At 37.3% G+C, this 12,811-nt stretch overlaps 1 protein-coding gene across 1 annotated transcript in view; it reads right to left on the bottom strand.

The window, feature by feature from the left end:
* BUB1B (BUB1 mitotic checkpoint serine/threonine kinase B) overlaps window positions 1-9,290 on the bottom strand; it is a 27,812-nt gene extending 18,522 nt beyond the window's left edge. Inside the window, 12 exon segments of the mRNA XM_015819740.2 lie at window positions 254-330; window positions 2,125-2,174; window positions 2,384-2,523; window positions 2,628-2,737; window positions 3,472-3,689; window positions 4,815-4,909; window positions 5,259-5,458; window positions 5,538-5,716; window positions 6,142-6,338; window positions 8,338-8,482; window positions 8,582-8,641; window positions 9,140-9,290. Of these exon segments, the coding sequence (XP_015675226.1) occupies window positions 254-330; window positions 2,125-2,174; window positions 2,384-2,523; window positions 2,628-2,737; window positions 3,472-3,689; window positions 4,815-4,909; window positions 5,259-5,458; window positions 5,538-5,716; window positions 6,142-6,338; window positions 8,338-8,482; window positions 8,582-8,641; window positions 9,140-9,282 (1,614 nt within the window). The 5' untranslated portion in view covers window positions 9,283-9,290.
* Window positions 9,291-12,811: the final 3,521 nt, after the last annotated feature.

Below are 12,811 nucleotides of genomic sequence, written 5' to 3'. Positions count from 1 at the left end.
CAACAAGCGGGTTTGGCCTAGGGAATTTTAGTGGGGTTTTTAAGGGTAATTTTAACGATTGGCCTTTACGAATATTTTCTTTTAATTTGGTTTTAATATGGATATTTATTGTAATGTTGTTTTATAAGGCTGTTAGCCGCCCTGAGTCCGGTGAGGAGAAGGGCGGGATACAAATTAAATTATAAATAAATAAAATAAATAAATAAAAAATAAATTTATTAGTATTTTTTTAAAAAGTTTATATTTACCTTGCAGTCTTACTTTCTAGAGCAGATGACTCATCAAAAATAGAGAAAGGTATAGAATTCACAGCCGAAGAGATCTCAGCATCTGAAAGATAAGTTGTTGAGTATTATGGTGGCCAGCTTAATATTTTCTAGAGGCCAAGTACATTAACAATATAATTGTCAAGAGCATTTTAATATCCTATCTCTGCATTCATTGACTGTATAAACTTTTTCTGAAACTGGCAAGGGCTCACAAGCAGATTGATTATAGTGAAGAGAATTACATCCCACTTAAAAAAAACTTTCTACACAACTCTCATCCATTATAATTGTTGGCAATTGTCAGTCCTCCAGCAGAACAAATTAATACAGGGATCTAGAAGTTTATATCTGAATAGGCTCAAATCCCCACTCATAATCAAGTTCATGTGCCTAAACACCGTAACAGTCTCAGTCTAACCTATTTAATTGCTATGAAGAAACCATATAGGAAGTAAGGCAGGTAATCCTCCCTTAGCAACCATGATTGTGACTAGAAGTTTGGTTATTAAGCAGAAAATCATGCAACTACGACAGACCTTACTTCCTCTTCAATTGTTAAACGAAGCAGTGCAGTTGCAATGCAAGCAATCACGTGAGTCCAACGTATGATTTTATTTTCACGGGTCTACATTCTGCAGTGACATTGTTTGCCACAAGTGATTGTGAAGTGCACAAATGGTGATCATATGACCAAGAGGCAATGCAATGGCTGTAAATGCACTCAGGTCATAAAGCGTCCAAATATGAGATCATCGGATACTGTGATGGCTATAAATGTAATAATTGGTTGTAATTTTTTCACTGTTTTAACTTCAAATGGTTGCTGCACGAGGATTGCCTGTGTGTAAATCTCTCTCCTAGGCAGAGTGAGATATAATTACCGCCGCTGCTGCGCGAGCTGCACTGGCTGCCTGTGGTCTTCCGAGTGCGCTTCAAGGTGCTGATTATCACCTTTAAAGCGCGCCATGGCATCGGACCTGGTTACCTCCAAGACCGCCTTCTGCCACAGATTACCTCCCACCGGCCGATACGCTCCCACAGAGAGGGCCTCCTCAGGGTGCCGCCAACCAGACAGTGTCGNGAAATGGAAATTTTGGAAGAACACAGCATTTCCCACTATTTTATTTTTAGAAAAAAATCCATACCACAAACTGTTACCTGGCTTTTCTACTAAAGGTCTTTAACAATGTCATTATGTGATAAGTAAGAGTTTTTCTGCCATTTTCTCTATCTTCATAAGCTTTAAAGAGACCTTTCAGCAGCTGCCAACTGCTGTTTGTACTTTGTTCTAGTCTTTTGTGTCAACACTTTCTTCAAAGACACCAGTCAGATAAATGTACAGTGTTTTCAAGCAGATTAGACACACAAAGATGATCAAATCCCTTTTCAGATAAAGCATCCACCCAATTCTTCCAGATTCAGCCTCTTTATAAAGGAGCATAGGAAGAGGGGAAAGAAGGAATAGAATGGTTCATAAAACAGATGTTTTATGATGTTGAGATGTTTTCCCATTAGCACTATAACTTTATAAATTTGTATAAATTTACAAATATAATCTGAGATGCTGCATGATACATTTTGGCTTACATAATGGTAAACTAGGTGAGTGGCTGTATAATGGCTACGATGGAAGCAGTATGTCCCTCACTAGAAGTGAAGAATTTCTCTCCCTGCAAAGTAAGCTAATGAAAGAAGCTTAAGTTGCAATTTGATTATTTTCATGCTCTCAGAAAAGAAAAAAAACTAACTCATTTCACCAATGGATAGGAGATTCATATAAAAATATTTCCCATCTTCCCTTTGGTTGGACTCATGGTTTGGATTTTTTTTAAAAAAATCTATAAATATAACTTACCACTGGAGTTTGAATTCTTACACTGATTATTTTCAGCCAGCTCAAAATTGCTATAACAAGGATAGAATGTAAAACAGAAAAGAGGTTAACAAATAGATGTACTAACACTTGTTTATTTAAATGTATGTATGCAAGTAATAGCTTGTTTTAAAATTTTGAAATTCTGAATAGAATTTTGAATCATTGGCTTTTTTTTTTTTAAAAGATCTCTCTCTCTCTCTCTTTCTTCCTCCCTCCAGCAAAGCAATATTTCCATTACCTTTTCATGGAAAAACCCTCTGGAAGGTATCCTTCAACAATTGCTTCAGTATCTAAAACATGTTGCTGTTCAGTTGGGGAACATTTCAAATCCTTCGATGCAGCAGGAAATACGGCTGCAGTCTCTTGTTCCACTTGTTGCTTTGATCATTGAATAAACAAAAGTTTGACTATATTCATCAAGTATAATGCAATTACACAGAAGTTAAATAACAAACTTATGTAAAGCCAAAACAGAATGTTACCTGAGTGCCTGATTTCTGCTTATTGTTTTCCTGCTGCTCTCTCACCACTTTTTCCATTTCTTCAATCTTTTTCTGCAACTCGGCTTTTTTTTGTGCTAAAGCCTGCAATTCTTATATGAAAGAAAAACAAGATAAAATCTTCATAGAAAAAGGGGTGTAGCAAAATCCTACAGAAGTGCACTAAAAAAATTACTGAGACTCCTAGCCTATGCAATATATAACTCCAGCTACTCAGCATCATGACACTAACAACATTCTCTAGATTTTAAAAGAGAAATTCAGAACTAGGATGCCCTGTGTGTAACCCCATTCTAAAACATAATTAAAATAAACGTATGATTTGCTAAAAGACTCCTCTGTCCCAAAATTGTTGTGTGGACAATAAGAAAAGGATTTGCAAGCTAGCATAAATATTCTGGGGTAAAAGATGGGAAAGGAAAATTGGTTATATTCTTTTTTGAATACCCAAATCTTTTAAAATCTTCCATTACTTCTTCTTTAGATAAAGATGGCTCATGCACATTATGATGCATGTCTTGCCACTTATATTTAAAGGCTCATTAGAAAATTAAAATTGCAGCATTCTTACCTCAGCTTAAGAAAAACCTCTACTCTGTGTGTGTGTGGGGGGCGGGAAGAGATCCTTTTAAAAAATATATATTACAATGGTAGGACAGAGATTATTTCAGTTGTAGAATAATCCAAAGGTGCTTTTCAAACCTCTTTCAACCATGATGCCAAATATAGCAACCTTTGAAAATGATCAGTGCATTTCCCCCCATAACTCTTAAAATGTTGACATTTGGCAATTCTGGAAGTTGCTTTGTAATTTTGGATCTAATACCTTCCCTTCTCTTTTTTCTGTAGATTTCATCTCTAATCTCTTCAAAGGAGAACTCCTCTACTCCAGCATATACTCTCTCTTTACAATACATGGGCTGTTCTTTCTTTTCCTGACCATCTTGATGATGGCTTTGCACACGTTGTAGTGGATCCTCCTCTTTTCCAGGTTTTCGGGCACTTAATACACAGTTAATGCTGGATTCTATTTTATGAGGAGTCCTGAAAGAAACATGGAACAAAGAGAGGATGGACCAAGTACAAATAATCAAGGAATTAGGAAGACCAGTTTGTCATAAAAGAAAAGCTACATTAAAAAAACAACCCTCTAATGAAAAACAACTGTTACAAAAACTCGTAAGGGAAATTACATGGTATTTTCCCCAGAAAAATAAAAGTAAGAGCAAGCAGCTTTTGAGGAGATGGTGGAGGGAACCAAGTGTGTAATTTCCAAATTGGCTTTGAAAACCTATACTCCAAATATGAGATGTAACTTCACCATAATCCCAGTTATCATTAGGTTTAGAGTTTTTTTTTTAATCTCTCCCATTTATTCCAGAGGGAAAGAAAAAACTGAAGCTGGTATAGACTGATGCCTCACAAGAGAACAGGGAAGCCCTTGGTTTTAAAAAGTCTGCTAAGCGCTATTGCTACATTTTGCAAGCAATTAAAATGTCAAACAATATTTGGAAATTATTCATATAGCATCCTAACACAATATTGTTCCAGAAACCCTTCCCAGATAGACTACTTTATTCAGCAAACAATATATCCAACAACAATAATACTCAACAGTACAAATAATCAGAAAGAATATTAACAAAGCTAAGAAAAGTAGCTAAGAACAAAACTAACCCTCTAAAATGTTTCTTAAATTGTCTTTTGTCATTCCTTACAAGAAGTAGTTCCATCAAAAAGACACATAAAAATGGCACCAGCTCACTACTGAAAGAGTTAGTTACACCTCATAGAATAAGTAAGAGTAAGTAAATATTTACTGCAAATTGCTCTATTCCTAAATGTTTCAAGGCAAAATTACAGTCACTGGTTTTTAATTTCATTCTTGGGGGCTGGGAAAAAAAAGTATTAAAACATCCAGGCAGTTTCTCCTTTGACCTAGAAATTAGAAGACAATTTTTGTTCTTTGGGATTAACACAAAATAAAATTGTCTTTTCAAAGGAAGATAATTGCCATATACTTTATTCTCAGATGTGTTGAGTAAAATGAAAGAGAGATGGTCAGAGATCCCACAAACAAAGGTCTAATAGCAGAACCCATTAAAGCAGATTTTTAAGAGTACTTTTTCTCTTACTCAGTTATTTAATAGTCTAAGGCAGACAACTTACATGGCCTGCTCCTCTGCAGTCTCTTCAACATACGGAGTAAAACTGGGGGTCGCAGCAGAAGCCATGACACTGGGATCCATATTGATTCGAGGACGCTAAAACAAAAGAAAATCAATTTTTATCTCAATACATCAACTGATGGACTGCTTGGTTTGCAGATATTTTGGACAATATTCTGATTAAGAGACAGCTTCTGTGAGCAAAGCATTACTAGTGCCATGAAAATGTGACATAAGCAGAAAATATTCATAATACCTTGAAAATTTGTGGAGCCTAAATATATTTAAGGGGAAGATTTAGAAGTAACCTATGTAAAGATAGTACTAAGATAATGCGAACCTTTAATAATTAGCTGGGTTTCCCCCCTGAAGAATACATCAAGTTGTTTCATACTGACACATAATATATATTCCAACAGCATTTAGCAATTTTCCTTTCTCTTACCCTGCCTGTGGTCCACGGACCTGCTTTCAATTCATTCTCCTTTGATTTAGTGGGTGGAGGAGCAACCCAAGGCTGTGGTGTAAGTACTGGAAGATCAGGTGTAGAATCTGCAACTCTGTTTTCATCAAACACAGAAAAAGTCGGACGGACTGATGCTTGCTGAGATGGTGGGCATTGGAATCTCTGTCCTTGGCTTGGGACTATAACACATCATTGCATAATTAAGTATCTATGTTTCATTAATAATGGGCAAATTATAATAGCATAATAACAACTTACCTTTTACAGCATTTCCTACACGGCTAATCGGGGCTTTTATGATTTTCTTTCCTCTCCCCTTCAGTTCTGCCAGTGTGGTTCTCTGTGGTTCAGAAACAGAACTGTCCAACTGCTCCTCCTCATCACAATCATTTCCTAGCTCTTCTAAAACCTGTCGAGACACACGGGCTTGGAACTCCCTACAAACAGAAATAGCAAGACTTCCGTTATCATTCCTGCCTTTTTTGCTTCCTAATGAAGCACAGTGTCTGAATCCAAAATAATCTATGCAAAGAGATTTTTTTGCAAAGTACCCCTGCTAGATTCTTCCCAGTGCAGCCATGCAATTATAATTCCTATCCAAAATCTGGTAGCATTTTGTTCAACTATTAAAATGCATAAGCTTTGTGAGCTGAAGTGCATTTCATCGGGGGCATACAATTCCTACTGTGTGATTAAATTGGGCCAAAGTTTTGGAGGGGAGGAAAAGAGGTTGATCATACAGTTGCAGCTTACATGCAAGACAGAATACTTCATCAACTAACTATTGTAATGGGCTAAGAAAATCTGTTCAATTAATTTTCTGGAAAACCCAAGCAATCATCTCTCAATTTTCATCAATTACCTGTGGTGGGACAATAATTTATCCAAAGGCTCTGCTTTACAAAGAATCCCTTCCTGGAATATCACATCAGCTTTCTTGTAATTCCCTCTTGCCTCCAGCTCCTCTGCCCAAGTAATGTAGAGTTGTGCTAGTGAAGTGCCTATTGCCTGGCTATGCAAGTAACTATAAAGATCCAAAGGTTCACTGCAACAGTTCCCCTGAAAAACAGAGACAAGAAAAAAAACAAACATTGTTCATATTATAAACTATTTTTCAAAGAGATACTCAGAATTTCATTAACTTGAAACCTCATATAGCTCTATTTCTAGCCCTTATATCAGTGGTGGCGAACCTATGGCACAGGTGCTAGAGGTGGCACTTGGAGCCCTCTCTGTGGGCACACGCACCGTCTCCCCAGCCCCACCTCCTCCCACGGCCCCCTCCTCACCAGCAGCTCCCCCAGAGGAGAGTTGCCCCTGGGCGCGGCCCACACAAAGCAGCGGAGCCAAGGACATGGTAGCTGGGCAGTGGGGACAAGACTCCACCCTTGCACCCCGTTGCGCGCAGATGATGCTGCGGGGCAGGAGCAGAGAGCATGGCCACTATGGCGCTGCTGGGCTGCCTGGGTGATCTGTGGCGGGCCGTGGAGGTGGTAGGTGGCCCAGTGGGCAGGGCAGAGCGGGGACGGGGTGGCAGTTTTGGGGCACTCGGCCTCTAAAAGGTTCGCCATCACTGCCTTATATCCTCAGATAAAATAGAAGTTACAATAATTCAGAAAACTCTCCAGAAAGATGTTCTGTAATAGATGCAGACCAAAGCCACTGAGAAATGGTTTCACGCGGTAATGGCAGGAGCAGGAAACAAAGCTATTTGGCCATGGAACATGCAAAAAGAAAAGGGACTGGGAAAATCAAAGATCAGTGAGCTGATGGAAAATGCCTTGCTGGGGCATTAATGGCTGAGGTAAAGATTAGTGGAGGGCATACAAGACATACAGAGGATAGGATCGCGGAGTGACATTTCCCCACTTTGCTCTACTCAGGCCACACACACCCTCCAATTTTGTTTTGGCTGAAACCCAGTACAGCAAAATTCTGAGTTTTGATTCTGTTAAATCATGGCTGATCTGAAAATGGTTTGGCAGTTTTCTGAACACAAAAGTGTCATACTTAAAATGTATTTCTCTTCTGTACACATTCTTACTAAAGTGAAACAGAATTAGTTGCTAAAAATCAAGGTTTTTTCTCTCTAAAATCTCTAATTTGAGCTTTCTGGGTCCTAGATTTGTTTTTATTTTGGAGCTTGGATTCCATGGTAATAGATGCATTACCATGCATTTCTGCATGCTGCTTGTGTTCTCTCAGTTTACAAGAATTGAAACAGATGAACAAATGAATTATTAAGTAGTAGGTACAGACATGGGGTCCATTTTAGTTGCCTTGAAATATTATCTAGCAAAGGTATTTGTTCTTTAAAAACAAATACCTTTACTCCACTCTAATTACTTGTCTAACCATATTATCCATTTTATGCAGTTCTAAACTAATATTGTGACATTGAGAATCAAATATGTGGCCAAATTACTTAGGAAATGTGGTTGATTGCCTTTCCTTTTGTGCTTATTACATCTAATAGGGATGGGATTTCTGACTAGATCCAGGAGTTATACATTTATAGTCTATTTTAGTCTTAGAAGTTTAAAATTGTAGTTCACTTTAATACATTTCCTTTCTGGGTAAACTCCCTCCGCAAATTGTTAACCAATTTCAGATATGCTTGAATAAAGCTCATACAGCTAAATCAATTCTAGTCAGGCATCAGGCTTATTTGGGGACAAAACAATATTGTGCTGGTGATTACTGAGAAATGGGCAGAGGAAGCACTGATTCAATGGTCTTTGGTCTATGGATTAATAAGTAAACCTATTAAAGTATGTATACATATGTTCAGTTTAGGTTTATTTTGGTCTTTTAAAATGGTTGTTATAATGCTGTTATTTTGTTAAGGGGAGAAGATTAAGCATGATTTGTTGAATTATTCAGAGACTTCAACACATTACATATTAGTGCAGTACTGCTGCTCTATGAAAACATAACTGGGGACAATTCCCATAAAGAAAGTTCTGTATGAAAATATTGTTTTTCACAGCATATGACAATGTATCATATCTAAATAAAGTTTGCTAATGAACTGGGCACAAAATAATATATTACTTACAAATTTAAGCCAGAGGCTAAGATAACGGGGATCTTGATAATATCTCTGTTGTTCATTCAAAGCTTGAATAGCTCTCTCCAAAACAGCAGAAAGATTGCCCTCTTTACCTCCTTGAGGGAAGGTCTGTTCTGTCCATTTGATATACCTAGTGATATTAAAAATAATTATAAACACAAGGGAAACAAGAATAACTGGATTTGGAAAATAATTTTTTTCATATTTCACTTACAAAAGTTAAGCATACCTGTCCCAGATGTCCAATGGATCATCTCCACAGTAAAAGCGAATTTCAGATTCAAATGCCCTAAAATGATAATCAAATATATGCCTTTTACATTACATATTGTTTTACTTGTTGATTTTTCTTATATTGCTGTATTGGTTTATTGTAAGCTGCTTAGATATAGTAAATGTCTAAAGAACTAGAAAAAATATTTTCAAATTAAGATGGCATGCAAAATTCAGATCTTTAGAGAAGAGAGTGTACATGACACTCTATAAACTGGAAAATTCCTACCAAGAATGCAATGATAATAATGGAAAAGTATAGCTGTAGTGCTTACAAATTATTTGGAAGATGCATCTAATTTAAACTTTCAAGACAATCATAAAAACAAGCCTATTAGGCACCATATGTATCTCCAGAATTGTTTAATCATGAAACATATATTCACACCAGGAACCATAATAAACATCCAGCTATCCTGTTTGTATGTAAAATAAAGCCATGCCTTATTTTAAAGCAAGAATTGTAAATGGGATGCCTACAGTAATGACATAAATTACAGTGTATCACATTCACCTCTTTTGCTGCTGAATAATTGTGTGAGTAGAAACATCTTGCTGAGCCAAAGCTCCTTGCAAAGTAGTCATTATTCGCCCCTGCCTCAGAGGCTGCACATTTTCTTTGCTCAATTCCCATTCATTCCCATCCGAAGAAGCCATGGTAACTTGTGTTGGCCTATTCAATAATATACAGACAGATCCACAGGTAAGTGTTGAAAGATGGGCAATCACAACATGTGTAAAAACAAATGGAAGAGTGAAAGATAGGCTGCTCAGGGTTTTGTAACTATAATTGCACCAGAAATCCAGACATCGCCTTTACAAACGACTCCTCTTCGACAGAAAATTCCACGGCTTTGATTCTTTTATATAACAATTGTTCAGAAGTTGTGTATGTGTACGTTGCAAGTTTACATAAGGATTAAAAGAGCTGGGGATAATGGTATAAATGGATTAGCTTCTCCGGCTTCACGTGTTTCTGTGAACTATTGCTGCAGTTAATTCAATATTTCTAAGAATCTGACTTTGTAATTAAAATAGCGACTGCTGCACGGAGCAGAGAGAGATCATTTTAATTCCCCCTCCCACGGAAATCCCACCATTTATAACGCACAAACACGCGCATTTCTCCTTCACCTGCTTTGGCCCAACACAACCGAGCACAGAGCCTCCAAACTTTCATTCGCCACAGCCGGAACGCAATAACCGAATCCCCCAAGCCTGCTAGGTCGCTTCTTCCACCGTTTGCGTTCAAATATTAACCGCCATCAACCGCAGCGGCTCGTTCGGTCTGATTGGCTCGTTCCTGACTTTCCCGCCTCTGATTGGACAGAAGGACATGGAGATTAAAAGACTTCTGCCGTGTGGCGTAGTAAGCTATGGACGTAACTCTCTGTGGGCGGAGCGGCGCTTTCTTAAGACTGGGACCGCTGTGATTGATTCATTCCCCGCTAGATGGCGATAAGATTATGGTTTAATGAAGAGTGATTTTATTTGCAGCTTCAGCTTTGACCCAGGTGGCCAACGAATCGCAGCCATATAAGTAAACGGCTTTCCTATATTTATTACCCCCTTTCTTTGTCTAAATCGGGGGTTTTCAAACTTGGCCCTTATATGACTTGCGGACTTCAACTCCCAGAATCCCTCAACCAGCATGCCTGGCTGAGGAATTCTGGGAGTTGAAGTCCACAAGTCATAAAAGGGCCAAGTTTGAAGACCCCTGGTCTAAATTGTGAGATTAGTTTGCTAAGAGGAGATAAATTGTTTGCCTTTGTTTCTACATTATAGCTCAGTCAGACCCTACAACACATGACTGCACTTCTGTAATCAATAATATTTTCAAAAATTAAATTCAGACACATGCTGTATAGTAGAACTCACCTAACCCATTTGACATTGTAAAAGGAAGGTTGATTATTTAAAATGGAAAAACAGCAAAGTATTCAAATGTATCTGGATTTCGCAGTTTGCTTTGGTTACATAGTTTATAAAAGTCAAAAGGTGTTCTCTATGTAGGAATGGATTTGGGATGATTCCTATGCCTACTCTTTTTTAAAAAAATGCTAAGGAGAATATTAATCATTTGCAAGAACTTTGGAATTAAAAGCTATATATGAACAAGTGAATAAGACTCTTAACAAGTGTAAGAAATTAAGATGAGACTAATGAAAGTTTATTTTGCAGGAATGGGAAAATTATGGGACATAGCAAAGAATGCTTTAAAAAGTTTTTGCTATCATCCTTAATGTTGTTATTTTATTAATATATTACTCAGTTTTAAAAAGTGTCAGGTGGTATACATCAGAACACTAACAAACACCAGTGCAATATAAGGAATAAAGTTCAGAAATGAGAACAACTCTGGTTAAAGAGTTAGACTAGGCATAGAGATTCTCAGACTATAATCCATCCTTCGCCATATAAATTTACTAGGTGACTTTGAGTCAATTACTTCTCTCAGATCAATCTACATATAGAATTATTGTAGGGAGAAAATGGATAGAAGGAGCATTATGTACATTGTGCCTAAAATGAAAAATAAGATATTATTTTAATAACTTGCTTCTTCCCTCAACCTTTGCAGGCAATCCAGAAGGATACTGAAAGCCACTAAGAGACACAGATACAATTCGATTGAACAAAACATGACTTTGTATTGTGGGAAGTCAGAGCCCCAGAGAAGGAAATATTAAAAGGGCAGAAAAATATATTTTTCCTCAAAAGGACTTTTAAAAGCAGGAGCCAACTCTGCCCCCAAATCTCTCTATCCCAAACAGGAGCCAGCCCTATACAAATGCAAATGTAAAACCATCAAAAAGTTTGTCAAGACAAAGAGACTTAAAATCTGCATACCCCACCCAAACTCTAGGAGTCATTAGCCCCATCATCAGGGAAGCAGGATATGATAATAGGATTAAATCACAGATATCAAGGCCTAGAAAAATACTCAGAAATAGCCTCAAAGTTCATGCCACAGGAACAGGAAACTATTCCAAACAAAAGGCTAGAGGGGGTATAAAAACCCCTTGCCCATGTGCTCAGGCGCCTTTCTCTCCTCTGCTCTTTCCTGAAGAACCATCTTTCTGCTTCTTCAATAAACTGTAACCATCTTCCCAAAGCAGTCGCCATGTTGCTTATTTATCCCCGGCTTGGATGAACCAGGATGAAGACTTTAATCCAACAGTATGTTGTACAGATGCATCCATAGAAACGTAATACTGAAAAGAAATGTATATTGACACCTTATCAGTAACATCACCAGTCTACTGATTGTGCATAAATAAAATACATAATAAATGCTGAAACTAGTGGGGCAGGTAATGGAGCAAACATCTTTATTATATTTTATTTTATATTTTATACTTTGGCCAGTAGGGGCTGCTGTTAAGATACAGAACTTTTTTAAACCAGCTCTGTTCTGCAACAGAGGTACTGCAAGATCTTTCCTTGCTAAATAGTTGATCCTGGTTTTTACACTACAGTGCTTGTGTTACTTGGTATCTCTTACAGATATACACTTCTGTACTTTCATGAACAGGGACCCTTACCATTGTAGCTGATATAAGTAGTATCAGAATGCAACTTTTTAAACTGAAATGCAATCATGGTACCATACCATACATTGACCAAGAATGATTATCTCTCCATGTTATCTTTTTAACCATGGCTCCTGTTAAGTGATACATCTCTGGGAAGCTTTCCCATTCTGCAAATAGTTACTGTTACCTCTGTTACTGTACATTTGTTTAATTAATTGCTCATTTTGTTTCCAGACTGTAGTATTAGCCCAATGTGCTTAAGGTATGCATGAGTGCTTAAAAGGTGACAAGTCTCTGAAGGATGATTCTGTCAGTTTAATTTATTTATATGAGTTAGATACATGATCCCCTATTAATTGCAGCTATTGCTAAGTGTGACTTAATGTAATGTTGTTTCCAGGCCTCTTTTACTGTGCTGATACGAGACCATTAGTGTAATTTAGATCTTAGCATGTGTCATCCTTCAATAATAAAATAATAACATGAAGTCTTAAAAGATGAGTATTTGTCTTAGACACAAGCAAGCTGAAGTTTGGTCTTTAATTAGCCTGAAAGTTGTCTGCAAGAAAAAAATTAAAAACAGTTGAGTTTACGTTTAGTGGAGAACAAGATGTATGACATCAAAACCTGAAACAAAGAAAAAAATTGAT

This window comes from Protobothrops mucrosquamatus, unplaced genomic scaffold, assembly GCF_001527695.2.
Source record: "Protobothrops mucrosquamatus isolate PMUCROS unplaced genomic scaffold, P.Mucros_1.0 scaffold972, whole genome shotgun sequence".
In the NCBI taxonomy this organism is placed as follows: Eukaryota; Metazoa; Chordata; class Lepidosauria; order Squamata; family Viperidae; genus Protobothrops; species Protobothrops mucrosquamatus.
The sequence above is the reverse complement of the archived record's forward strand: the minus strand, read 5'-3'. Positions and strand labels throughout refer to the sequence as shown.